General features: G+C 39.2%; 1 protein-coding gene across 6 annotated transcripts in view; it reads left to right on the top strand.

Moving 5' to 3' along the window:
• Positions 1–24696, top strand: part of PATJ (PATJ crumbs cell polarity complex component) — a 156516-nt gene that overhangs the window by 73769 nt on the left and 58051 nt on the right. For all 6 annotated transcript variants that reach the window (XM_064454937.1, XM_064454934.1, XM_064454933.1 and 3 more), the window contains one exon: positions 19701–19897. In XM_064454937.1, coding sequence (XP_064311007.1) covers positions 19701–19897 — 197 coding nt within the window. The remainder of the gene's footprint in view (positions 1–19700; positions 19898–24696) is intronic.

The raw sequence follows: 24696 nt of genomic DNA, 5'->3' as shown, positions 1-24696 counted from the left end.
AAGCTTTATGAAAATAAAATATTGAAAAAATAATAATGGCAATATTTAACTTTCTTAAATATAGTATCAAGTGTATTTAGAATGATGGACTTCCAAAGATTGTGCAAGAGCCATGATTAGATGAATAGAGCAGTGACTTCCATTTTTTAGCTCTGTGTTAATCTCTATTAATATGACTTTGTACTGCTAATCTTCTTTTCCCATTCTCATTCTGACCCATAATTAACTAAAATATGTACCTTTTCTAACCAGCCCTCATATCAGATCCAGAAGGGCTTTACATGCCGTGCAGACTCACAAGCTGTTGTGCCACATGAGGATAGACTGCAATGTTGATGTCATTGTAGTTTGAAGTTGTGGGTTAGTTTGGGTTTTTGTTGGGCTGTTTTTGTTTTGTTTTGTTTTTTTAAACTCTATTTGTGAATCACATGCACAGTTCTCATCATCTGATGAAGTATTGCAGAAGGAAATTACATTTTTGATGAATTAATAGTAAAATTGCAGCTGGGACTTCTTGTATTTTTTACCGTGTGCTTGTACATAATGCACTGAACAGATGGCTTTGTGTGTGCTGTGATACATATTCTAAAGAAAAGACAATGAACTTTAAAAATGAACAAATAATGATACCAACAAAATAACTGAGTATTTTGAGTTGTTTTAAATGCAGCATTTGGAATAGAGAATTAATGACTTCCCAAAATAACTAAGTATGTTTATAAATTTAGAGAGAGGTTCTGTCTTTGCCCTTTTTAATTACTAAATGGGGGATTTTGATTCTTTTCAATGTTTTAGTTCAGCACTCATTGCAGGAAAACTAATATTGCTTGTTTAGGGTTTCAGCAAAATACAAGTTCTGATGAAGTTTGGATTTTTCTTATGCTTATAATGACAGATTGGTTTTGTTTTCTGACATTAAAAAAAAAACAGCCTACACCATGAACACATATCAGCATTGGGAGACTGCAAGATTACAGCATTGGAAAGTAACACATTTAATGAAGCTGTTTGACTAAGAGAAGTTAATTTTTAACCCCTGTAGCTTGCATGAAAAGGATGCTTAGATAAATAACGTCAATTAACTGCTACTTTGCTATGCAGTGGGTCATTAAGCGCGATAGTACCTGCAGCTAACAGCGATATAAACAGACGTTTGAGGTGACTCGTGTTTGGGGATAGAGATGTCATTCGAATGCTAGCAGAGTAAGCCAGTGCACAAACAGCAGCTGTAGAGCATCAGTGGGTCAGATGTGGGAAACCAGAGATCTGCTTCTCCCTGCATACTTTCATAGGCAGCTTTCATCTGCTGGCTGATGTAACTGTTAGCTTGTGGGTAGCTTGAAATTAATATAATTGATGGCATCTCATAATAGAAACAGACAGACGGTTTGCCCTTAAGGAGAGAAAAATCTCAGAAAAATAGGCCCAAGGTCGTCAGAAGAAAGACAGGCACTGAGTCTGTGTATGATGAGGATTTGAGCTGCTTACAGCATTGAATGTTTGTCAGGAATGCAGATATCTTGAAGTACATGCTGGTACAGCAATGGTACAAGGGGGTTTCCCAGGTAAGGATTTGGATCTATCTCTATATTGTGTTTGTTTCCAGCAAGTCATTTTAAGTATTTTTAGTGATAATTTAGTAGTAGTGAAGTGCTGGGGGTAAGAAAATAATAGCACAGATAATTTTTTTTCTCAGTTTGAAGCATGGACATATAGCATGATTGAAGTATTGAATGCCTTTAATATCTTTAAAATATTTTGTCTTGTGTTTCCTTATAAATCATTGTTTCTGTTATACGTTCACGTTCAACATTCTTACATACAAAACTGACACAAGCACACAGTGCTTAAAGTATAAGAATTTCTAGCATTAAATTTCTTGCTGTATAGAATAATCTACTCTTCCATAACTGTTATTTTAATGTAGAGACAGATGGCTGAATTTTCTTCACTTTGCTTGTTAAGAATGTGTTAGGTAAATGTTTTTAGACTAAAATAAAAAGCTGCTGGGGAATCTAAACTGAATATTCAGCATTTTCATGGTATAAGGAGGCAAAAAAAGAATAAAGCAATGTGATAGTAAACAAATGAGCTATTTGCAATGAAGGATAATCTAATCTTTAAATATTGCCTCAGATTGCATTTGTTCTTAGGTATGATCTTTTCTTCCATCATAAGCCAGGTATCCAGAGAATAGCATTAAAATGCTAGGCATGAAATACACTGATATGATGTTTTAAGGCTATTGCATTGTCTAAGGCATGGTGCAGGTGCCTTGTGTTGTTTGGGATCTTTGATCTCACTCAGGTGTTACAGATAAGTAATTTCATATAACTCTGGTATAAATCTGCATACACAGGTATCACTGTACAAACTTGCTAAGAGAGGATAATACAAGTTGATCTTTATATTGCTGTCATTGAAGAATGCTTAATATCACTGCAATGACTTGCACCTAAAAATATGTTAAAAGGATGTAAATATTTAAATAAATAAATGAAAACCAAACTCTAGCCCATAAAAAGTGGTTATGTGTTTATATTCTTGAATGTCTGATTTCTAGATAGGAAGATATCTTTTGTCATTACCATCGTAAATGGTGTTGCTCCACTGCACACACAAAAAAAAATTAAGACGACACTCCACTGTGCATCATTTCTTGTCCAGACTAGCACAGCATTGCTTTTAGTTAGAATGCAGAATAGATTATTTGCATAATAGCTCTGTTCCAAAATGGTCTGCTTGGTTTAAACAGTAGCTGCTCCAAATACGTAGTGGAACTAAGCCTCTAACAGAAGGGAAAGTAAAAATGTTAAATGACAATAATTTTATTCTTTACAGATGCTACCTAGTTTTCCACAGTATTACAGTAATTGAGACAGCTGTCCAGAATAACTTCTTTAATGGTTTGAGAAAGTTGAAGTTATCTTTTGCTCCTCAATCTTATGACTTGATTTTTCCTTATTAGATGTAGTGGCTTAGGGGCTAGTCATCAATTTACCTTCTGCTTTGAGCAGGTATGTAATTGCTCTTTATCAGGATAGCTGGCATTTAAAGAGCAATCCTGAATATTTATCTGTAGGTATGCTAGCTATAATAAACTGTGACAGACTATTAATAGTTTTCTTCATACCTTGTAGTGACCACATATTTATTAAACTACTTGCAAGCTAATGACATTAGTAAGGAGATCTATATATGTATGTGTGTATGTATAGAAGACTGATATCTGTCTTTTACCCGCAAATTCAAAATACTTTTACCATGTTAAATGAGAAGAGATGTTGCGGCAACTGGCTAAAGGGGCAGGTATTTCTTTTTGCTACCCCAGAAGTAAAAATTAGCATTTTATTTTTAGTGTGATGATGGACATGTCTGTTGCTTCATCAGTGCTTAGAGATCACGGCTTGTGCCTTCCTGTCTCTGCTTCCCAAAAAAGTTATTAGAGGAAATGTCGAAGCACTGAGCTTTTGAGGGTCATCAAGGAAACAGCAAATTTTGGCTGCTGTGAATGTAAAAAGTGTATGTGGGTGTGCACGTGTGTTGGGCAGAGGTGGAGTGAAGGTCTGAGGAGTGTAGCCCTCCAAAACTGAGGATCGCAGGCTGTGCTGGCATCCCTCTGTAGAGAGCTGTGTGCGTGGGCAGAGTCCATAGCCATTGTACCCATTCTGCATGAACCATCCGTGTGCTCCCCAGTGGCAAGGGGTGAGTACCTCCGTCGAGACACCCATTAACCCAGGTTACCTTGGTGAATGGGAAGTGCTCCCAACAGGCAGATGGCATGTCAGGTACCACTGACCAGTGGCATCTTCATGCCGTGTGCTCCCAGCTCTCTCCTTGCCCTGCCCACCACTGGTGGCATGGGAACCAACCACTGTCAGGATCCACAGCTGTAGTTCAAGATCCAGGAGCAGAGTGTATATTGGCAACACACTCTGGGGTCATTTTGAGAAGGTAAAGGAGAAGGAGGAGCAAAGTGGAGTAATGGGGTTTGTGAGTTAGAACACGCAGCAGGAGAATAGGACAGGTAAGGGGACCATTTGGGGTCCTGGTCTGAGGGAAGGACAATTCTTAAGTGCGGAGGAGGACCCTACTCTTCTGCATGTCTTTACGTATGCAGACAGGACAGCACAGAGCCAGGACCCACTGCTGTCCCAAGAGCTGTAGCGAGCAAGCGAAGTTTGGGAATTCCTGTTCAGGCGATGAGTGTACTACTGCCAGGGGACAGAGCTACAGATGGATTACATACATCATCCAAACCCAGGAGGGGTAAACCTTGACTTTGTCTAACTGTTTTGTGATTGTTCTGTGGATGCTAAATGCTTTTAAAAGTTGTTTTGAATTTTTTAAAAATGCTTTTGGTAGTTTCAGAGGTTTTTTGTATCCCTTAACCGAAAACCAGGTGCATTAGCTATCACGTATATATGAATACTTATATGTGTTAGCTGTGATTTCGGAACTGTAAGGTTTAGTAGCATTTTTTGGTCTGTGAGTGTTAAACTTATATGGTATACTCAACCAGGTCGTCTATAAATGAAGGTGGGAAGTTGTAATTTCCATGGTGTGATGATCATGGGAATATTACAAGATCATTGAACATGAATTCTCATATCTGTAAAGTTCTGTTACTTAGAGTTGAACCACATATCTAAGTTGGGAGGAATCTGGGGGGAAATGCCAGAAAGCACGTTAGGTGCAAGGCATTTGTTTGTGTGTGCACATACCTGTGGAACTAAGTTATGGCTCTTCACAGTGTGCTTGTGAGAGCTGAGAGGAATTACACCACCCAAATTGTTCTTAAACATATTATGCTACTAAGTCTCCATCCTTCCACTTGCTCTGGGAGTAAAAAGCAAGCAGCAGCATTTTGCTGTACCTTAAAATAACAGCAAAATGTATCCTATACTGCTACAGTGTAAAATGGTCCTAAAATCATCTGGTCTGGTAGAGCCATGGCTGTTCTGTAATGCAGTCGTCAGGGCCGCTGAGCCACAGCAGATCGGCTGGATGCCCAGAGAAGGAGGAGGGACAAGATTCCCTTGGTGCTAGACCCTCCTGCTCCCTGTGTCAAGCTCACCTGTGTCTTGGCCCTTCAAATCTGGACATATTTTTGCACTGAATTGTACCCCTTAATGCAAACTGTGTTCTGAACCAGAAACAATGTATTTCTTCCAAGTGTTTGGAAAAAAAATCTGGTTTAAACCGCATAAGGTTTGGCTGTACTTTACTCCATTTTGTAACCTGTTATTCTCTTACGGATACGACAGGTTATTTGAGGATTAACACAGTATCATTTTGTTGTGCATTATTAATGTATTTAAATAGGCAATGCAGTAATTTTACAGCAAGAGCTCATTTCAGGATCGAGTTGCTAGAAGTTCAGAAGATGTGATTTTTGAAATACTGTTTTTCAAGGGAATAAAGCCATTAAATGAACAGCGTGACAGCATGGTATGTAGTGAGCTATCACTGAAGGGCTGGGAGAAGAGTGGAAGGGGAAAAAATGAGATGAGACTGTAATGTGACAGACGAGGAAGTAAGTAGAGCTCTATGCAAGGATGAGCATGGGTAGCTTATGAGCGAGGGCCAAGAAAGAGGTTAAAGGGATTTTGTGAGGAATGGGGAGTTCAACGAAGCCTTTCAGGGACAGAATGATGTGGTCATTCTTTTGTGTGTGCAGGAGGCATATTGTGGCATTGTGAATGAGTAGGACTTGCACAGTGACACACGTCAGGGAGAGTGCCAGCTTGGAAGGGCAGAGCAAGCAGGACCTGCGGCAGCTGCTGGCAGTGCAAGCGGATGGCTCTTGGCATCAGAGTGAACCAATAGGCTAGCCCTTTCGGTGTCCCTGGACAGGCCTGTATAGCAGCCAGTTGGTACATCTGCTCCAGCCTGTCCTCCCCGTCCCTTGATAGCCGTGTGTTGGCAGACCTTCTCCTTTTCCTTTTGGGCTGATTCCTGTACTCAGCTCGGAGAGACACAGAAGAGAGACTTTGAGGGGAGTACAGAGGTACTGGTTGGGTGCTTTCTGTGCTGCCTCCAGCCAGGACTTGAATGCAGAGCTGTGAAGAGTTTAACAAGTACTTCTGTGAGTACTGCAGCTAATGAAGTTGGATTCCTACAGATCTGTGTCTCCCGTTCGGCTGACTTGGGTGTCGAGGAAGGTGTGAGCTCTGATTTAAGCTTTTCCTGTGGCTGGAGCATTTCTAAGGGATTTCTCTCATGTGATTTCTTTGACTCCTTAATAAAGTGTGATCTCACACCGAAGCCTTTCCCCCAGTTGGGGTATTTATCAGGTTTCTCTCCTCTGCATGGCTGCCTATTTTCATGAACCATTTATGGCACCTTTGAGACCCGTAGTCCAGCATCAGATTTGCTTAAAATTGGCCAGCAGGATCAAAGGTTTTGGGGCAGAAGCTTGGATTGTACAGGATATGATTGAATAAGCTTTGTTCCTATAGGAAAACTGAATAAAATTATTAACTGTATTAGAATTAAACTTAATTTATATTAGGAGATTAAAATATAAACACTGAAGCATAAGCACCGGACTGCAATTCGAAAGATCTGGCATCTCTTCTGGCTTGGTTGTCAGTTGTTGGATGTCTTGGCTAGCCATCTGTCATAAGATACACAGAGTGTCTTGAGCCTTCTGGAGCACCATGCCCCATTGCTAGGGGTTAGATGGCCATTTAAATTTAAAAATAAAATAAAATAAAATAAAATAAAATAAAATAAAATAAAATAAAATAAAATAAAATAAAATAAAATAAAATAAAATAAAATAAAATAAAATAAAATAAAATAAAATAAAATAAAATAAAATAAAATAAAATAAAATAAAATAAAATAAAATAAAATAAAATAAAAACCAGGATCCATGGAGTTCCAGCTTACTCAAAAGACAGTGTTTATTCCTGAGGAGCAAGCCAGCAGTGCATCTGAATCGTCCCTTTTAAAGGCTAAATTCCACAAAAGAAGAAATCAGTTGAATATCAACCCAAAAGAATTACAGTAAAAACTACCATACCCCACTCTTATTTTTCCCTCAAGCATTTGTTTTTTAACTTTCTTAGTTGATTTCCTCCTCCAGTCAGCGTGGAAAAAGTAGGTCTATCTAATATAGTGAAGTTTATCCATTTAGCTCTTTCCCTTGGATAAATCCTTGGAGATGGATTTGTTTTGCCAGAAGGAAAAGAGAGAGTGCGTGACACATTGCAATTCTCTGCTCACATACATCATCAATTTCCTGATTATAATTATAATTTTAAAATGCCCAAAGCTTAATGCATTAATATATTTATTTCATTAAATACATTAAAGAGGAGCTATTTGTTCCCTAATAACACATTTTGATACCAAAAAAAATATGTCTAAATACTCTGTTTGCTTGTTGGTGATTTAATTTTTCTTCTGCAGAGAAATGAGTGCCTTCCTTATCACCTCTTATTGGAAATGTGGTATAAGCAAAGGTGTCTGACCCTAATCCCTTTATTTTACTCTATGTGGAAGAGAAAACACATCTGCCAGACTCTGTCCTTTGGAGAGATTAAAAATAATCAGAATAGAATTTCTGATACAAAATATTGTCTTATTTAATCAAATCTGTCAAGTTTTATGATGTCAGAAGTGGAGCATAAACCTGATTAATTTCTTGAATTGACTCTCAAGGCAGATGATTAAATTAGATGTATAGCTTACTTAGGGAGAGTATACAACTATTGTGTGATTTCACAGTGATATTAAATGGGGATTTTTGTGGGGGGAGGAATTGTTATCCATTCATCTCTCCAGATCCCCCTGCCTCACCTGATAGAAAAGGAAAATGGCAGTGGGCTGTGTAAATGCAAGAGTTGCTGTCTGACCAATACTTCCAGTATTAGAAAAATCTGTGTTCTTATTAGCATAGAGTACATACTTATTTTCAGTTTGTATCACATAGGACAATTATTCCAAGTAATAAACTCTTGCTTTCTCATTTTAAGAAGAGACATTGGAGTTAATTATTTGGTTGGCGCCTTTCTCTTTTGGAATAGTAACATTAATCAAACGGTATGTTTTCAGCCTGGAAATTTGCATTTCAGTTGTTCAGCTATATGAGAAGTGTTTACTTCGTCATTCTCCTAATGTTCTGCTATTTCTTAGGCTGAAGCTCCACAATATGAGACCATCTAACTGCGAGCCAAAAGGGGGAGCACCATTTGCCTGTCCCCACTTCCATCTTCCCCAGTTGTTTATGGTACTTGAGTGCTTGTTGCTCTTCCATTCCTCAGCCTGTTCAACTGACTCAATCAGCAGAAAACTGCTCCATCATTAAACAGGAATGGTTTTCTGGTGGGTTGGTGACCTGCACAGGCTCACAGAGGAGGCTGAGGAGCACAAGACCTGGCTTGAACAGAGGAGAGAGGAAGGACATTTTCCTTCAGCTCTGCTTTTCATGGGATTTCTTATGGGCTAAACCCATGATCTAAAATCAGAGTGCTGTGGGTCCCTTTCTTTCATCCTCTCCTCCTCTAAGGCTGGAAAAGGTCTTCATTTTGGGATACAGCTTGAGCTAAGGCACCACCTCAGCAATAAAGTGCACAGGCTGAGTGCAGAGCAAGTGATGAGAACGCACGGGCTGTGCAACTACTGCTCTGTACAACACAGTGCCATGTGGACCAGGCTGACAAGAAACCAAAGCACATAAAGGGGAGCAGCAGTTTGCTTTCCTTGAAGCTGGGAATGGCAGGGAACGTGGGGTGGTGTTAAAGATGGGAGTGCAACAATGCACTGGTGCTTGGTCTTGGCTGAGTCTTGCAGCTCGATAGCTGGCTTGGGAAAGGAATCCTCTGGATAAGTTTTACCAGAGGTTGCTAGTAGTAGTCTCTTAATCATGAGAGAGCTGAGATGTGTATGAGAAACCTAGTTCAGAGATGTGGGAGTAGGTCTGCCTTTGAGTTGCAGGTCTCTTGGACTTGAAGCCAACAGTTGCCCAGTGGTGGCTTCATCATTAGCTTGTGTATCTGTTTGATATGTAATACTATGATTAATATATCAGACATCATAAATGGGATATAGACATCATAGATAAAGATATGGGAAGACAAAGTAGAAAAACTAGGAGTGTTTTTTTGTTAACAGAGGAGGCTTTAGAATGAAATTATAGATATGTATTTGTTTTGTTCTAAGGCACAGAAATTGGTAGTCTCCAGCATTGCCAGGTGTTGCAGTCATTTATCATTTTCATTTTATCCCAGCAATTAAAGGTGAGACATGACATCGGGAAACTTAGGTTTATACTTAAACAAACAAAGCCTCTAAGCGTTGGTTAATGTAAAAAACTTGAAAATGCGACTGAAGTGCAATTTGATAGCTCAGAAAACCAAGACCTAGAACCAACTTACTCTTTTGAAATTTCTTGGCTCTGTAGGAGCATTGCATGATGTGGAGAGGTATGGGAAGGGCTGAGTCTGTTTTTCTTATATAATATTTTGTTTCTTGTCTTCGTGTTGAGAAGCGTGCAGTGATGAGGTGGATATGTAGCACATCAAAACGCAGTCCAGGGATAGTCTTCAAATACTGACGGACCTCTCAGTAGCTCTGCAGAATTACAGAGCATGGTTTCAGTGTCTTGTGCAAAAGCACAAAGGATCCTCAGATCATCAGATAACTTGTAAGTGTTTGAGGAGCTGTAATCAGTTGGATGAAAGACTAACCAGTTATGAACCTAGCAAAATATTGATTCTGTATAGCTGTCTAAATTTAAGAAACATTTTTAAATTTAAAAACAATACTAAACAGTGTTTTGGGGCTGGTTAGGCCTGTTCTGTAAGTGGAGTACGCACTATCACCTTATGTCCTCTAAAAGCTGGATATGTATCTTTTTTAATATTAAGATCCTTTTTTATTTAGCTTGGATTAGCACTTAATTTAAATCAAACGTTTTCTGCTTTTAATGTGCATTGTTAAGTTTTAAATGGCAGTCTACACACAGATTTGAGCATACTCTAACCTATTAGCATAATTTAAATGAAAAAACTATTCAGGAGAAGTATGTGTGCACCCAGAGAATTGAGAGAAATCTGGACCCAGAACTGACTGTACTAAAAAGCCAGCTTTTTACTTTTTCTTCAGCTGCCTGAAACAAAGCCCTATTCTCTCTACAGCTTATTCAACTAATTCAGTGGGAATGAAAATAGCTTATCAAACTTGAACAACTTGTTAGGAGCTGAAAAAGGATATTTTTCTTTTCTGGTCTGTGAATAAAAAGTAGGAGTGTGAAGTTGAGAGTTGTCAGTTGGAAAATTATGGAAGTGTTTGTGGCCATGGTGTGATGGCAGAACCTCCTCCGAGGTCACTGCACAGTGTTTAATGTTAACTAGGTGTTCATGAAGGCCTCAAGACAGAGAAAACGAAGTCTTTGACAAAGTGGAAATTAGACCGTTTAAAAATGGTTTTGATCACCATAGAACCTCTATTATCTACTGTGAGGCTAACAAAGCTCTTGTTTAATATTCCAGTTTAAATGAAAACATTTCAGTAAGAACATTTTTCTTATATTAATCACAATTGGCATATTTGTATGCAATATTTTTATTACAAAGCTGTTGCTTGGATTTTAATTGCATTCTAATTTCTGTCCAAAAACAAAAGTATGTATTGTTGTATAGCATAGAAGAAAAGTTGTTCACGATATCTGACATATATGATAAATCTTGAGCATTTCAACAGGCGTATAGTAAATTTTACATTTCCTTAAATACTTACATAGCATTTTATCCCCATAGCTGGCCTAAGGAAGGCACGTACAATGTAAATACAAACTTTGTCACAGATAAATGTATTTTTGTAGTAACTAACTAGTTACAATCAACCTTTAGCAAAATAAATAAAACCTAAAAATATTGAAGAGGATTAAAATTTATTGTTAAGGTCACCATTGAATTAAATCACAACTAAGTAGCTGATCATGATCTATGTGCCCTGGGTCTTCTTGCTGTGAAGACTTGCAGTGTATTTTCCAGCATAGCTCTGTGGGCATTTTCCTGGGCTTTACAGTCCCAGTCATCGCTCATCCAACTTTAATCTTTTTAATCACTGTCACAGCACATTTAAAAATTGCTGTACAAGCAAACTTAAACTACTGTGGTGGGATTTTTTAATCCAAAAATTTAATTTAGTTATTGTCAAGACACACTGATGTTATGTGGCTTTGTTGCATTGCAAGGCTGTGCTGCCATGGCAGAGCACATTAAGTTGGGCCACTTTTCTTGCCATCTCCTCTCCACCATCTCTTATCCCAGCTGCACAGCATCATTTCCTCCTCTTCACTGCTCTTCCACAACCAGGTCCTTAGTCTTTTTTAAGGCTTGTTAGTGCAATTGTTTTGATTTTATTTGAAGCTTTATGGGGTTGGGGGTTTTTGTTTTGGTTGTTTTTTTTTTTTCATTATTATTTATTTTCTACATTTCACAAATGGTAGCAATTCCCCTGGAGATCTTCCTTTAAGAATTTTCTGTAGACCTTTGGGCTTATCAGTACAGGTTATGTTAGCTGGCCAAAATGTCTTTATTATTAAGTCCAAAAGCCTCCCCATTTTCTCATCCCATCCCCCCCTAGATGGAGGAGGTTCAGGCTCTCATCATAGGTTCTTATATTAAGAACAAATCACTATGTGAGAAATGCCTCATCACCTTGGCTTTTGAGAGGTGACCTCTGTGCTGCCTCTTACAATTACTTATCACTGGGAAAGCTGATGCTCAGGCACCTAAAAGCCTTCGTTAGGTAACAAACTTTCAGTTTCTGACAATAGTCTGTTGCCATTCTCTTTAATTAGACTCAGTGCAGAAAGATTCCAAGATAATGACTGTACCAGTCGCTTTGTGGGAACATCATTATTTAAAGATGAAACACTGTCAGATCAAGTTACACTGTATTACTGTCAAGGGAGGAAGAATTTAAATCTTCACAATATTCATTTGTTCGTGTTGAGACCAAGCAGAAAAGCAATGGATTAGAATTCCTCAATATTCTTTGTTTAGTCTCCGACATACTTGCTCTTCCATCAACTGAATGAGCAGCTTTCAAATAGAAATGTCGGGAATGGATTATAGATCCTAGCAGAGCAATGTAAGCAGGGGCAAACCAGAAAACCTGATCCTACCAGAAAGAGTAGCTTAGGAAAGAAATTTCTATCCTAATTGTGAGATTTTTCCAAAACTGCATTGTAAAATGGGTCAATAAAACATTGACTGTCACAGCATCTGGGAATCTGATTTTGTGTGTGCACATCATGCGTCCTTACAGATCACTGACACTTAGTGGGCACATCGATGCCAGATGATAGCCACAGTGCAGCAGGCCAGAAGTGCAAGCAATGTGCGTTTTGAGCTATTTCAAATTTCCTTGAGACTTTGCAGACGGAAATCAGTATTTTCTAATGTTTGTATTCTGTTAACACGTCTTACCTTCCCAGAGAGCTAATTTAGGCAAGCCTCAGCAGAGCAGGAGCAAGGCTGCGTTCCTCTTGGGAGGTGCAGTGTGCGTGAGCCTGGAGGCTGTGATAACTGAGCCTTATCTCCAGGCTGCTCGGTGCCATCACAACTGAGTGGGCTGGGAGGCTCTGAAGCCTGCAGTATTTTGGCCTTAGATGACTTAAACTGCATGGTACAGTATAATATACTGCAATATTATACAGTAGAGTATTTTTAATGGGATTTGTCTCAGTTATCTTTTCAGTGGCTTAGAAATGGGGTCTACAGCAGCTGTCTTTTGAGGCTACCCCATATTTTAAGGATATAATTAGTTCAAAGTGCCTTAAGGTGGCCCTTTTGTGGGACCAAACATCAACCATGATGTGATATATTTTTGCACATAACTATTTGTATCCTCACAGAGGATTTTATCAAAGAAAAGTCTTTGCTTTTTGACTGTATTTAATCAACTAGTGGCAGTATGATGCTCCAACAGGTAGCCCATTTTGTGTGTCCCCTATCTAGAGGAAACAACCAGTTTCAGTCCCAGGGCAGCAGGCAACAAAACACATGGGCAGCTTTTGCCAGTCCTTTCCTCCAAAGCTTATAAGACCGTGGGATCATCTGCTGGTGCAGAAGGAACTCTGAGCTCAGGGTCATTGCTCCACTGGAGTCACTGATTGCTAGATCATCGCACCCAGAGGAAACTTGCCACTTCTGAGGAAACCCAAGTGCTTGGATGAGGGTTAATGCATCATTTGAAAGGCAAATGAGTGGAAGTGGTGTGTGTAGGAGAAGGCAGATTCCTTTATAATCAGCAATTATTAGCACCAGGATACTCTGCTTTTACCGCACTTTCACTAAATCTCCTTTAAAAAGTGTTAAAGATCTTAGGTAACCATTGGCATGAATAGACTCGTCTTGTCCTTGTCATGTAATTAAAAAAGAAAAACATACAATATACCTTCCTTGGAGAACTTAAGTGTTGTGTAATGAAACTGCAGCTTTAAGGTGAAGCTTTGGCCTAAAAGAAGGAAAAAATTGTTGGCAAGAGCTCCATTTATTCAAAATGTTGACATGAGATGGTGCAAGCATTGGAAATGCTCCCTTATGTTACAGGCTGCAGTTACCTTGTTTTTCAGCTGGAGCTAAATGTCACTTTTCTCTCTGCTGTTCTCTTCAGGTGTGATGATTTCTTGATTGTAGGAAGAAAAAATTAATTATAACTTTCTAAATGTCACCTGCTTACAGGAAAAAAACAAAATGGTAATTGAAATGGATTGTGGAGACTCTCATTATACCCTTCTTCCTCGATTAGCTAAAAATCACTAGCAGAAATTTTTACCTTCTGCTGTAGAAAGGGTGATGTGAGGGACAAGTGGGATTTAAGGAAAGCATTGGAGGAGAAGGGAAGTTTTCTTGTATGAGCTGAGAAGGTGCTCCAAGTGTTTGCATGGCATGAGAGGAGCAAAACAGAGTGGGAGCCTGAGCTGAAGGGAGCAATTAAAAGAGAAGCAACTTGGAGATCCCAAATGATAGCCTGAATCCTTCACACACAAAAAAGAAGAAAAGAGACAGTCTTCAAGTTGGGGTAAGAATGTTGTCTCAGGAGAGTTGAATGCATGTTTGTTTTTCACTTGAGCTTGGATGACTTATATTTGTGAGTACGAAAGCCTACACTTACCTGTTCATTTAGGGAAGGCTTTGTGTGTGTGTCACCTTGTGCGTGCTTCCTCCCTCGTGTACTTAAACATAATGTTACAATATTTTGGCTCTCAGTGTTTTGGCGAAGAAGGGGACAGAGAGCCATGGAGCTGTGGGTTTTTTTCTTCCTTGTATATGAAAGACTTGGGCTTGGGGTGGGAGCATTAACTGAAGTGTGCCAAAGAATAATAGAAACTCTGGGTTTTATTTTTTTTCTGAAAATCATCACTTTGGTTTTGGTAAATGACTTCCAAATGGTGCACATGAAGCAAAACGTTACCAAAGGGATGGTGTGGCTGGCAAGGGGAGATTGTAGGAGATGATGAGTTTCTGGGTCAGTTGGGGAACCCATAGCTGCCCCATCCCACCACAGTGATACTCCCTGCCCACAGGTTTGAAGGTAACAGCATTTACAAAGATGTGAGCTCCAGCAGACTCTGGCCCCTCCTCTCCCCACTCAAGGGAGGGGGACTGGTCATAACACGATCTCTGGCTCTTCCATTTAGATTTGCCAGTTTTGAATATAACTGCCCTATTTTTTTCATGCATGCTGATCAATGAGAGAAGAATAAGAACGATTTTATGGAATTTAAGAAAGCATTACAGAAATTCTCTTCTCTCTATTAGTTTAAACCTTATAAAAACAGATGAGTGCATTGCTTCTGAGATAATGTTTAAAGAACTGTCTGCCTCCTTGGAGCTGAATAGAGGGCTAGTGGGAAGATTAAAACAATAAGCTTATTATATTATCAGTAGTGGGAGAATTCTAAACCCCATTTGTTCAATTATGGTCCCTTCAATATGCTTATTTAGGTTCTTGTAAATTGTAATCAGTAAATTAGATGTGTTGCCCTCACAGTTCTAGGGTTAGCTTTCAAGGGACTTTCTACTTTTTTTTTTAAATGTTTATAGTGAAATCAAGAAGGGAATTAGTTGTTTGATATGCAAGGTTGGCTCTGTGTAGTGGATGCTGGCTGCATTCTGATATCTATCATTATTAAATGAAAAACAGTGATGGTGATGCTGCAGCGCTGCTGTCTGAGCAGAGTAATCTCAGAAAAGGCTAAGACTGTAATCATGTTATGTGCTATGTGATAAAAATGGTAGCTAAAACCATTAAAATGAACACAGGCTGATAAATGAGACCACTGTAAAGTCTCCAAAATCCAGCATATGTTGCTAATAGTTGTCTGAGGTAACACAAGACGGATGTAAAATCCTCAGTATCACCTTCTATATACAAGTATCATCTGTCATCTCTCTGTGGTGTGTTTTCCCTCTTTCTTTCCTCTGTATTTTGCCTTGACAGTTTTAAAATTGAGCATTTGGTATTAAAACCAATTACCTAGCTGAGTCATCCAGAGCTTTTTCTTTCCTCTCTTCACCTTTCTAGATGGACTTTTATTTGTATTATGCAGAGACACATTTTCAAAAGAAACACCTCTTCCCTTTCGGCTCATTTAACTGGAGATTTCAGCAGGTTTGGGAAACGGGCTCCTCAGCCCTTTGCAAATGCTTTATATATCTTTGTAATTTAAAGAGCCTTTTGCCTTCCTGAGAAGTGGTGTCTGTTTTTTCCATGCAGATAAATTGTGTATTTGTTGCAATACTAGATCATGAAAACTCCAATATCCTGACCATATTGTCCCCATTTATTTCTTTTATCTCTCTGTTTAATATAATAGGAATAGCTGCTGAAGCAGGGAAACATATGCAGCAGCATAATAGTATATTGTTTGAAAGCAGTTGTCTTCCATTTCCAGGGTTTTTCTGTGAAATGTAATTGTCTGCTAATATAACTGGGAAATATTATTGCAGAAGTGATCACTAACGCATATACTTGTGCTTTTAGTTAAAGTTACAGCTGTATAGTATTTTTAAAAGAAACTGGATGCAACCTTAGTTAGTTAAATATCATTGGTGAGATATGTTTGCGGAAGTTGTGATAGGCATATTGCCACCTAATGCAGAAACAGCTCCATGTAGTGCCAAAACAAGAAATGCTGCGTCCCATGTGTAATGCAGCAACAACAGAATTACAATTGCCTTGTGTAAAGTATCTGGTAATGAAGGCAGATAATGGAATTCTTTGCAAAAGCAGATGCTAACTGGCTCCCCAATGCTAGGCAGAGAACTGAAAAGTGATACCAGCTGGAGGGGGGAAAAAACAGCTGAAAAAAGCATTAAAAAGAAGATGCCTTAGATGCACGTTTGTTTAAGCAGTAAATACTTGTTTAAAATAATCTTATGAGATTCTTATTAAGAGGCAAACTGAGAATACGATTGCAATGTTAGAGGAAGTCAGCTGGATGCCCAAAGGATATTTGTATGCAGATTGGATGAGTAACGCAACGACACCACTGGGAATAGCGCGTTATCATTTACACTGCAAGGCTGGCTGGTGAGGACAGCCCTTGGAAGTGTTTAATTGCAAGAGGTGGGGCTTGCAAGAGCCAGAACCTTCTGTTCAGGGAGGAGACAGCATGCTCTGCTTAGGGAGGCTTGATTTTAAAAGCAGGGGTATCTCTGCTTGTCCCTACGTGTGTGAACATGTACGAACATGCATGTGTCTTCTCTGGCAGCACCCGATAACAGTGCCCTCCTGCCAGGCTGGAAGTGCCGCTCAGCACGTAGCATCTTCATTGTTTCCTCTATAGTCTCCCACTATTTTACCACTCCGGTGACCTTAGCCATTTCAAATAGTTGCTTTGCAAATTCATGTGATAATTTAATGAAGGGCTTACTCCATACAGAGGTTTCCTTCTGTTTTAAGTATGGATTTTTTTCAAACAAAAACATGCAGTAGGGAAAACCCTTTAAAAAAAATACTCTTAACAAATAAAGCAATTTGTTGACCCCTGGAGTTGGTCTCTGGTTTTTGCCCAGCTAAATTTTTCTTTACCCAAAGAATTGTTTCCACAGTGGGGGATTACCGGTGCATGCTGAACTGGGCATTGGCTCACCAGGTTTCCTGTCTTGGCCCAATGCACGCAAACGAGAAACTTCAGTGGGGCTCTGCCTCATCCCAGGCAATTGCCCTATCTATTAATTTTTGGAGGACTAAAACTTGCTTTTAGTTTCAGCCCAGCATGGAACAGGAATGTACGCATACTTCTGAACAGCTAATGTTTTTCCCATGTGAGAAAATACATTTTGTGCTGCTGCAGCAGGAGGAAAAGCTGCAAAGTTTACAGACTTTCTGACACTGGTAGTCTCAGAAGGCACTTGTCTGCAGATAGAGGCTGGAGTGATGTGTCCATGTGCAGTGTCACAGAGGTGCTCCTGCATCAGACTCTAGTGAATTTCAAGGAGTCTTACTGACAAGCAAGAAATTAGTTTTGAAGCAGTCTCTGAAGATGTGCAGCTTCATCTGTAGGGCATTTAAGCACGTGTGTTCTCCTTGCCCCTTCACCTCTTTTTCTGTGCGTCCAACTATGAGTTGCTAAAAACGTGCTTTAGATGTGTGCTTTGCTCACAGCAAATGAAAGTGAGATGGGTTCTCCATGTAAAACAAGCAGTGGAAGGAACTGTGGCAGAGCAGTGATCAGTCAACAGCATCCCCCAGAGCACTGATTCTTTGCTTTATCCACAAAAGTACAGTCACTAGGAAATCCCTTTTCTGTTGATGACCTGTTCTTAATATTTCTTGCAGCTGGGATATGCTGCAGCTACTTGCTGCGCTCTAATGAGTCGTTTGTCTAATTGGGGTGGGCAGAAAATGTCTTCGTGTTTTTCAGGTCTGGACTTCGCTTAATGGGAAAAGAACATTAAACCTCAGTGGTGTGAATAAAACATGTCTGGCTGTGTACGTGTTTGCATCTGCTGAACTTCCAGAAGCACCATTTTCAAGACCTTTCCTCACTTGCTGTTTTTTGGCAGCAAGTATCCTGTATACTAAGCAGTAAAAAAAAAAAAAACCACCACAAAAAAAAAACCAACCACACAAAAGCACCCAAAATACTTTCTAAATTCAAGTAGCAAATCACATCTTTAATTAGATTTTGGCCCCATTAGTTAAGAAATATATTAAAGAACTATGCAGCTACATGGAATACATTTAATGCAGTTATATGAATTTTTGGCGTATAATTGATAGAAAATTAATTTGTTACTAATTTTTATGATATTCTGATTTTCTACAGACCTCTGTAGGACTTTAAGCTTTCCAGGGTTAACATCTCACCCTTAATATATGCCCCAAGGATTTTAGGCTCAGATTCCAGGCCACCAGGGATTTTGAGTGCAGCAGGAAAATACCAGCGTGTAAATACAATGATGGGAGAGCTGGTTCTTGTCCATATTGCTCTGAGTGTAGGTAATGCTCTTGGGTGCATCTGGGGTTGGAGAAAGGAGACTGCTCCCCCTCTCCCAGTGGTCTCCGCTGAAGCACAAGGGGCTGCTGCAGTTGGAACAATTGCTCAGGAAAGACCCTCATAGAGGAGAGCCACCAGGGTGGACACAAGTTTGGCTAAATCATCCTGGCATCCCACATGGGGGCTGTAGAAGGAACACCTCTACTTCATTGTCTGTCTTCTCAGCAGTTTTTATTCACTCTTAGTTGCTTCCCTCTCACCTTCCCCAGCTCTTTCCCCTCTTCCTCCCTTTCCCCCTTGTTGTCATGGGAACATTCACTACAGTGGTTAAATCGTGCTATTAAAATACACTTCCCTGGTAGAATGGTAATAGCTAATATTGATCTAACTACTGCTGCTGACTCAGGGATATAGTTGAACGTATAATATCTCTTATTTCTCCTCTTAATGCATAACGCAGCAGTTTCTTTCACCCTGGGTTATGTACAGAAGGTGACATCCAGCCATAGCAAAATACTTTGCCTTGCTTTTTTTAATGTGTGGCCCAGCTGAAGCTTTGGATGCAGGTGGTGTTATGAAGCTGGCTTTAAAATCTGTAAAGGACAATCAGACAGAAAAAAAAAGTACCCTTGCTGTGATTGACCCTCACAAGTAATAGTTATAGATATTTGTATGTGAGTGGTGAAAAGACATTGAGATTAAACTGTCAGCATCCACAGACACGCAACTTGCTCCAAATAACTTTGTAAGTATATTGTGCTCTGTCACAGAAATGGTTGAAATGTAGATGAAGGATAAATAACTACCTTAATATTAAGTGAGGCTGCATTTAAAAATGTAATCAATCATATACATTGTCACTGACATCTGCTTTGAGTAATCATCCGTACAAGAGCACATAATGTTAAGCAGAGCATGGTAAGCATATTCCTGAGTCACCAGAAAGAAGCAAGAATAAAAGATTCTACCTTGAGATGTGAGTTTGCAGGATGTTTGCAATGTAAGCATTTCAGTTTCCTACAGTGTTTAGTTAACCAGCCCTAATTTTATGAGTTTCCTGAAATGGACAGGTTTTGTAAGGTAAGATTGAGGTGCCTCAGGGTTTCCCTTGTTTACCCTACTTTCAAACAATTTTTGGTTTAGAACTAGCCTGTTTTACAAAAAATTAAAATAGTGCAGTTTTGATGTGAATCATATTTGCAGCTTATTTTATGTTTGATCTTTCTAGAAAAAATCAGGCAAAGATATGCAGATCTACCAGGAGAGTTGCACATTATTGAGCTTGAGAAAGACAAAAATGGGCTCGGACTGAGTCTTGCTGGCAACAAGGACCGCTCTCGTATGAGCATCTTTGTAGTTGGTATCAATCCAGATGGACCTGTGGGACGAGACGGAAGGATGCATATTGGCGATGAGCTTCTAGAGGTAAGTATTTTCTTTAACTACAGGATTCATATGGAGAGAGGGGGAGGCATATGTGAGGCTATCATTTGAACCTTAAATAAAGCCTGCAAATAGAATTAGGTGGCTGAGGCAAGGAGCTGCACTTATTTATGCCAGCTGAGAACTTGGCCTTTGGCAGGTAAATGTGTTTTCAGTGAAACAAAAATTATTGGCCTGTGAAAACTAATGTCTTGTCCATGAAGTCTGTGCTCTCAGCATGTTCACGAGCTATGCTTAGGGGAGAGGCTGTTGAAAGGCAGAAGAAGGATAGTAAATCTAACCTTGTAGTGCATATGTGGTTTCACAGGGAAATTCACACCTAACACTAAAAACACCGAAACCTTCTCAAAGTTACCATATGTGTTTTTATAGATGACAGGGGATATTCCCCCATCCTGAAAATAAAATTTCATGCTGTAATCTGTTTTGATCTGTTGTAACTTAAAATATTTAATTTCTGTAGTCGTGTCTGGCACAAGTTCACCCACAAGGCAAGAGAGCTCATTAGCAAGTAGAGTATTTTGTCTTCACTTTCTCCTATCTCCTTGCTTCACCTTGAGATTGAAAAATGTAGATCTCCTAAACTTCATCTGATTTTTGGCTGTTGCAGAATGACACTTTGCTGTGGTACCTGCAGTGGTTCCCCACATAATGATTGCTTCGGTATTTTAAAAAAATCAGCCATCCCTGGGGATCTTTCCTTTAGAGAGAAGCTTTCACTAAAGAGCAGGTATATGCTGACCTACTGCTCTCCGTGGGTGGTGATTTTCTGATCTTTCAGTAACTCTCTGTGCCATCAGAGAACTACCTATTTTCTCATATTTCTTGACTTGAACGAGCAATTTGACTGTCTGGGGATACTTTGGGAGTACTCAGAATTGTCTAAGCATTTGTCATTGTCTAACAGTTCTGTAATTATGGGTTTTCAATACACATAGTACAAAGACTTGTTTTGCTATAATAATAATACCATCTGAAGTTTATTATTTCCTTTTTAAGTGTGATAAATGGTATGAAGGTCTATGCCATACTGGAGTAGGGTAGGAAAATTACTTTCTCCTTCGAATTTATGTTCTTTCTGTCCCTGGCACCAAATCCTAATGTTAAAAAAAAAATTAAAATTGACAAATTTTGGGTCTATACCAGGACTCATGGTGCTGTTTTCCTCTGTGCATATCATAGGCCACGTAGTTCATGGTGGAGGAAAGGTAGAGCTATTTGTATCAATACTTTTCCACAAAGGAGGATCCGCTGAAGTGTACTCATATCTTGTGAGTTATTCCTGCCACTGTTTGATCTAACGTTAAGTATTACTAGCAGTACTTGAAAGATGCACCATCTGTGATTAATCATGTATATCTCAAGGCTTGGGATTTACTTCCATGAGCCATTTTATAAGTAGCATTTTCCAAAGTGGTGGTGTTGCCCTAATTCCTCCCCCTGTCCAGGGGCAGAAAAAATGGTTTTTATTCCTTCAGTGGAAGGAAGTGATGTTCACTATCTCAAAAATGCCAAACTGCAAATAAACTGAAGTTTAAAGAGACTTTAATAACTACCCCTCCTGTTTACCTCTGCAATGAAATTAAAGGTGTGTCACTTGTGGGCAGAAGTGTGATTACTTACATGAAAGGATATTGCAATCTCATTCTGGGCCCCACTGAGTATGTATCCAGTGTCAAAACATCCTGTATTACAAAGGAATGGGTTGTGCATTAGTCCTGTACAGACATCTCATGTTCGTACCAGTGGTTGATTATTCAAAACTCTCTTTTTTTGTCTTTTAAAAGCATTGCAGTGTTATGTGAATAGCATTGAAATAGAACTAATAGGCACTTACACTGGTAGGTTTCGGGTTTTCTTTTTTCAATAAACATTGTGTTCAATAACTAGGTGATTTCAGTAACTGTTAGGAATCCTCATACCCGACAAGTATACAGGTTACCGAGGTAAGAATATCACAGAATGGTTGAGCCTGGAAGGGACCTTCAGAAGTCATGTTGTCCAGCCACCTTGCTCAAGTGGGCCACTTCAAGCCAGTTGCCCAGGACTGCGTCCAGATGGCTTTTGAATATCTCCAGTATGGTTTTGTGCTACTTGCGTGCCAGTGATGCAGAGGTCAGGATGGTCAACTGGCTTTACTTGCAGTGCCTTTTACAACGAAATACATTAAAAGAGCATTAACGGCAAATTCAAGCATTCAGAAGTTAGGAAATGTCAGAAACAAGATGACTTGATTTTTTTCCAGTTAAAGACATAAAATTAAACCACTGTGAGCACGGCTGTTGGTTGCAGAAGCATTTGTGTGTCTCATGGTTTCCTTGCCTTGTTCAGAGACCTGCATGGACAATCTTTACTGATGAAGCAATTTAACTTTTCTTCCTTTGGGTAGTGCTTCGCTGCATGTAGGTATTTAATTGCTCTGCCTGCAGACTGAGCTGCTGGCCACTGCCCACTGCTCAATTATTTAGTTATTCCATACGAAAAAAAAAAGCTATTTGACTTTGCAACCACTTCATTCATAAGCATCTGAGGCCATTTTTCCCCAGTATTCTCATCTGTTCACTAGCAAATAAACATACCACTCTCAACCCTCATAAAGTCTTTTATCACTGAATTGATGAAATATCATCTCACTTTTAGCTTCTGCAAACAACAGTAGTCTTTTGGGGGCATGATCCTGGATCTTTTCAAAGTCAATCTAGCCTATACATTGAGTGAAATGCAGGTCACATAAAAAAATTGTAACCATTATGTTCTTAATATATCTTCTGTTGTGCATTTTGAATGGGTATGTTGCTGGAGAAGACAGCTTTTTGAGGGAGAAGGTCCTTTTGTCCTACTTTCATACATGGAGGAAAATTACTTGGGTCAGAATTTGGTCCTGGTGCAAAAGAATGTATTTTTAACATGACACAAGTTCTGCTTTTGTGTTCTCTTTCCAAGCAAAGAAACCATCTGTGGTGCTCCTGCCTTGCAGGCTTGATGGTTTAGTGCAGGTGTCTGCACTGCTTCGTATCTTATTAGTTTGAGCTTAGTCCTGTGGCTGTTTGTGCCCAGCATGGCCTGCAGCACATTCACATGGTGCTGTATCTGTGCTGTTAAGCCCTGCTGCTTGTGAACTCTGCATGGGTCTGTCTTGTTGGTAGGTTTTATTCACACTGAACAATCCACGCTGTTATTATTATTATTGTCATTATCTCTCCATAAGAGAGTCAACTGTGTTCTATTAATAAACCAAGCTGTTCAGAGCCCTGTTATGCTAAATTACTGATGTTGGGATTTTCTGCCATCTTCCTACCCTGCTTTTCTTGCTGAAAATGGTGCGGGAGGGGGAAGGAAACTGCTCATTTGGATGGTTTGCTCTAGGAAGCCACAGCACTTCTTGAAAGTGTGAAAGCTAGTCTTTGTAGTCAAGAATCACTGTACAAGTTTGCCTGTTGTCCATTCTGGACTGTTGTATGAGAGGCAATTTTTTTTTTCATACGCTGTTTTTGTCATAACTCAAAACCAGAGGGCTTTTGTGATAAATGTACTTTTATTGCTATTTTATTTTAAGATTCTTAGATAAATATGAATTATGCTATAATAATATAATAGATGCATCAGTATTTTGCCCAAAGTAATGAACTATCCAGCCAAATTCTCAGTGCCACTTCTGTTTTATAATGTCATTTTATTCTCAGTTAATTTGTTGTGGGATTATTATGTTTTTCCTGGGTCAAGGCAGTTACTTTGGATTAGGCAAGTGGCACTATCCCTCAGGAGGGACATTAACTTGAATGTAGAAAGGCAGTGAGGTTTTGACATGAAGAGTCATCTTGAATGATGTGGTGATTTTTAAACATTTGTGTTTCTATTTAAACACAGTAGTCACAACTTCTGTTCTTCTCAGATTCATTTACTGAAGGCAACATTAAGGGATAGTGTCCTTTTCATAGGAGGATACAAATGCTTTTTTCATGTACTTTGTATACAAGTTACCAATTAAGGTTAGTGTTGGGTAGTGATCTTTAAAGCTGCAAATCAGGTAACGCTGTAAGCGGAAAGCTGGTTGTGCATGAGAGCACAGACAATCTGTGGTTTTCTGTTGTCCTCTCTCTTTTTCCACACTCTCTAGGTGGGGGAACCACAGGGGTGAGCTGCCTGCCAAGTCAAGGGCAAAACCGAATTGCAACACAGGGCAGGAGATTTTCTCTCTTTATGGAGTTTATGGTGTGCTGATCACTTTAGATGATGCACATGTTTGAATGTGTGCTGGGCAAGAAATTTGGTGAGGAAAGAAGTCACATTCTAATTAATTATTTTTTCTTTCTAATGTTTTCCTCATGCTTTATTATTTGTGGGTTTGGTGTATTTTATGGGGCTTCAGTCTATGTAATTTGACTGAAAGAGTTTTTGAAACTTCTGCCATTGTTTCAGAGAGTCTGGTTGTATCTCAAAATGCTACAGTTCCTGTGGTTAGGAGGAAAATAATGCATTCGTAGAAAGCAGTAATTATTACAGACAGCTATGCCAGTTCTTTTATTAGCTTTGGAATATCTTTTAACTTGCTTTTTGTAAAAATCAGATTATACTAATTTTATCGATTTCCATTACTGCCGCATAGTAAAAACAGTGCACTTTTTTTAATATCCATATCTAATGTTTCTCTTCTGCAAATTAAAGTTTGAGAAGCAAACAATCCTTTAAATTTTTTTTCTCTTAATTTAAGAGTTTAGCTTTGAGTGAGGTCTGTACTTTGTGCTACTTCAGTGTATGAAACTGTAAACTGAAAGTTTTTT

Source organism: Phalacrocorax carbo, chromosome 6 (assembly GCF_963921805.1).
Source record: "Phalacrocorax carbo chromosome 6, bPhaCar2.1, whole genome shotgun sequence".
Classification (NCBI taxonomy): Eukaryota; Metazoa; Chordata; class Aves; order Suliformes; family Phalacrocoracidae; genus Phalacrocorax; species Phalacrocorax carbo.
The sequence above is the reverse complement of the archived record's forward strand: the minus strand, read 5'-3'. Positions and strand labels throughout refer to the sequence as shown.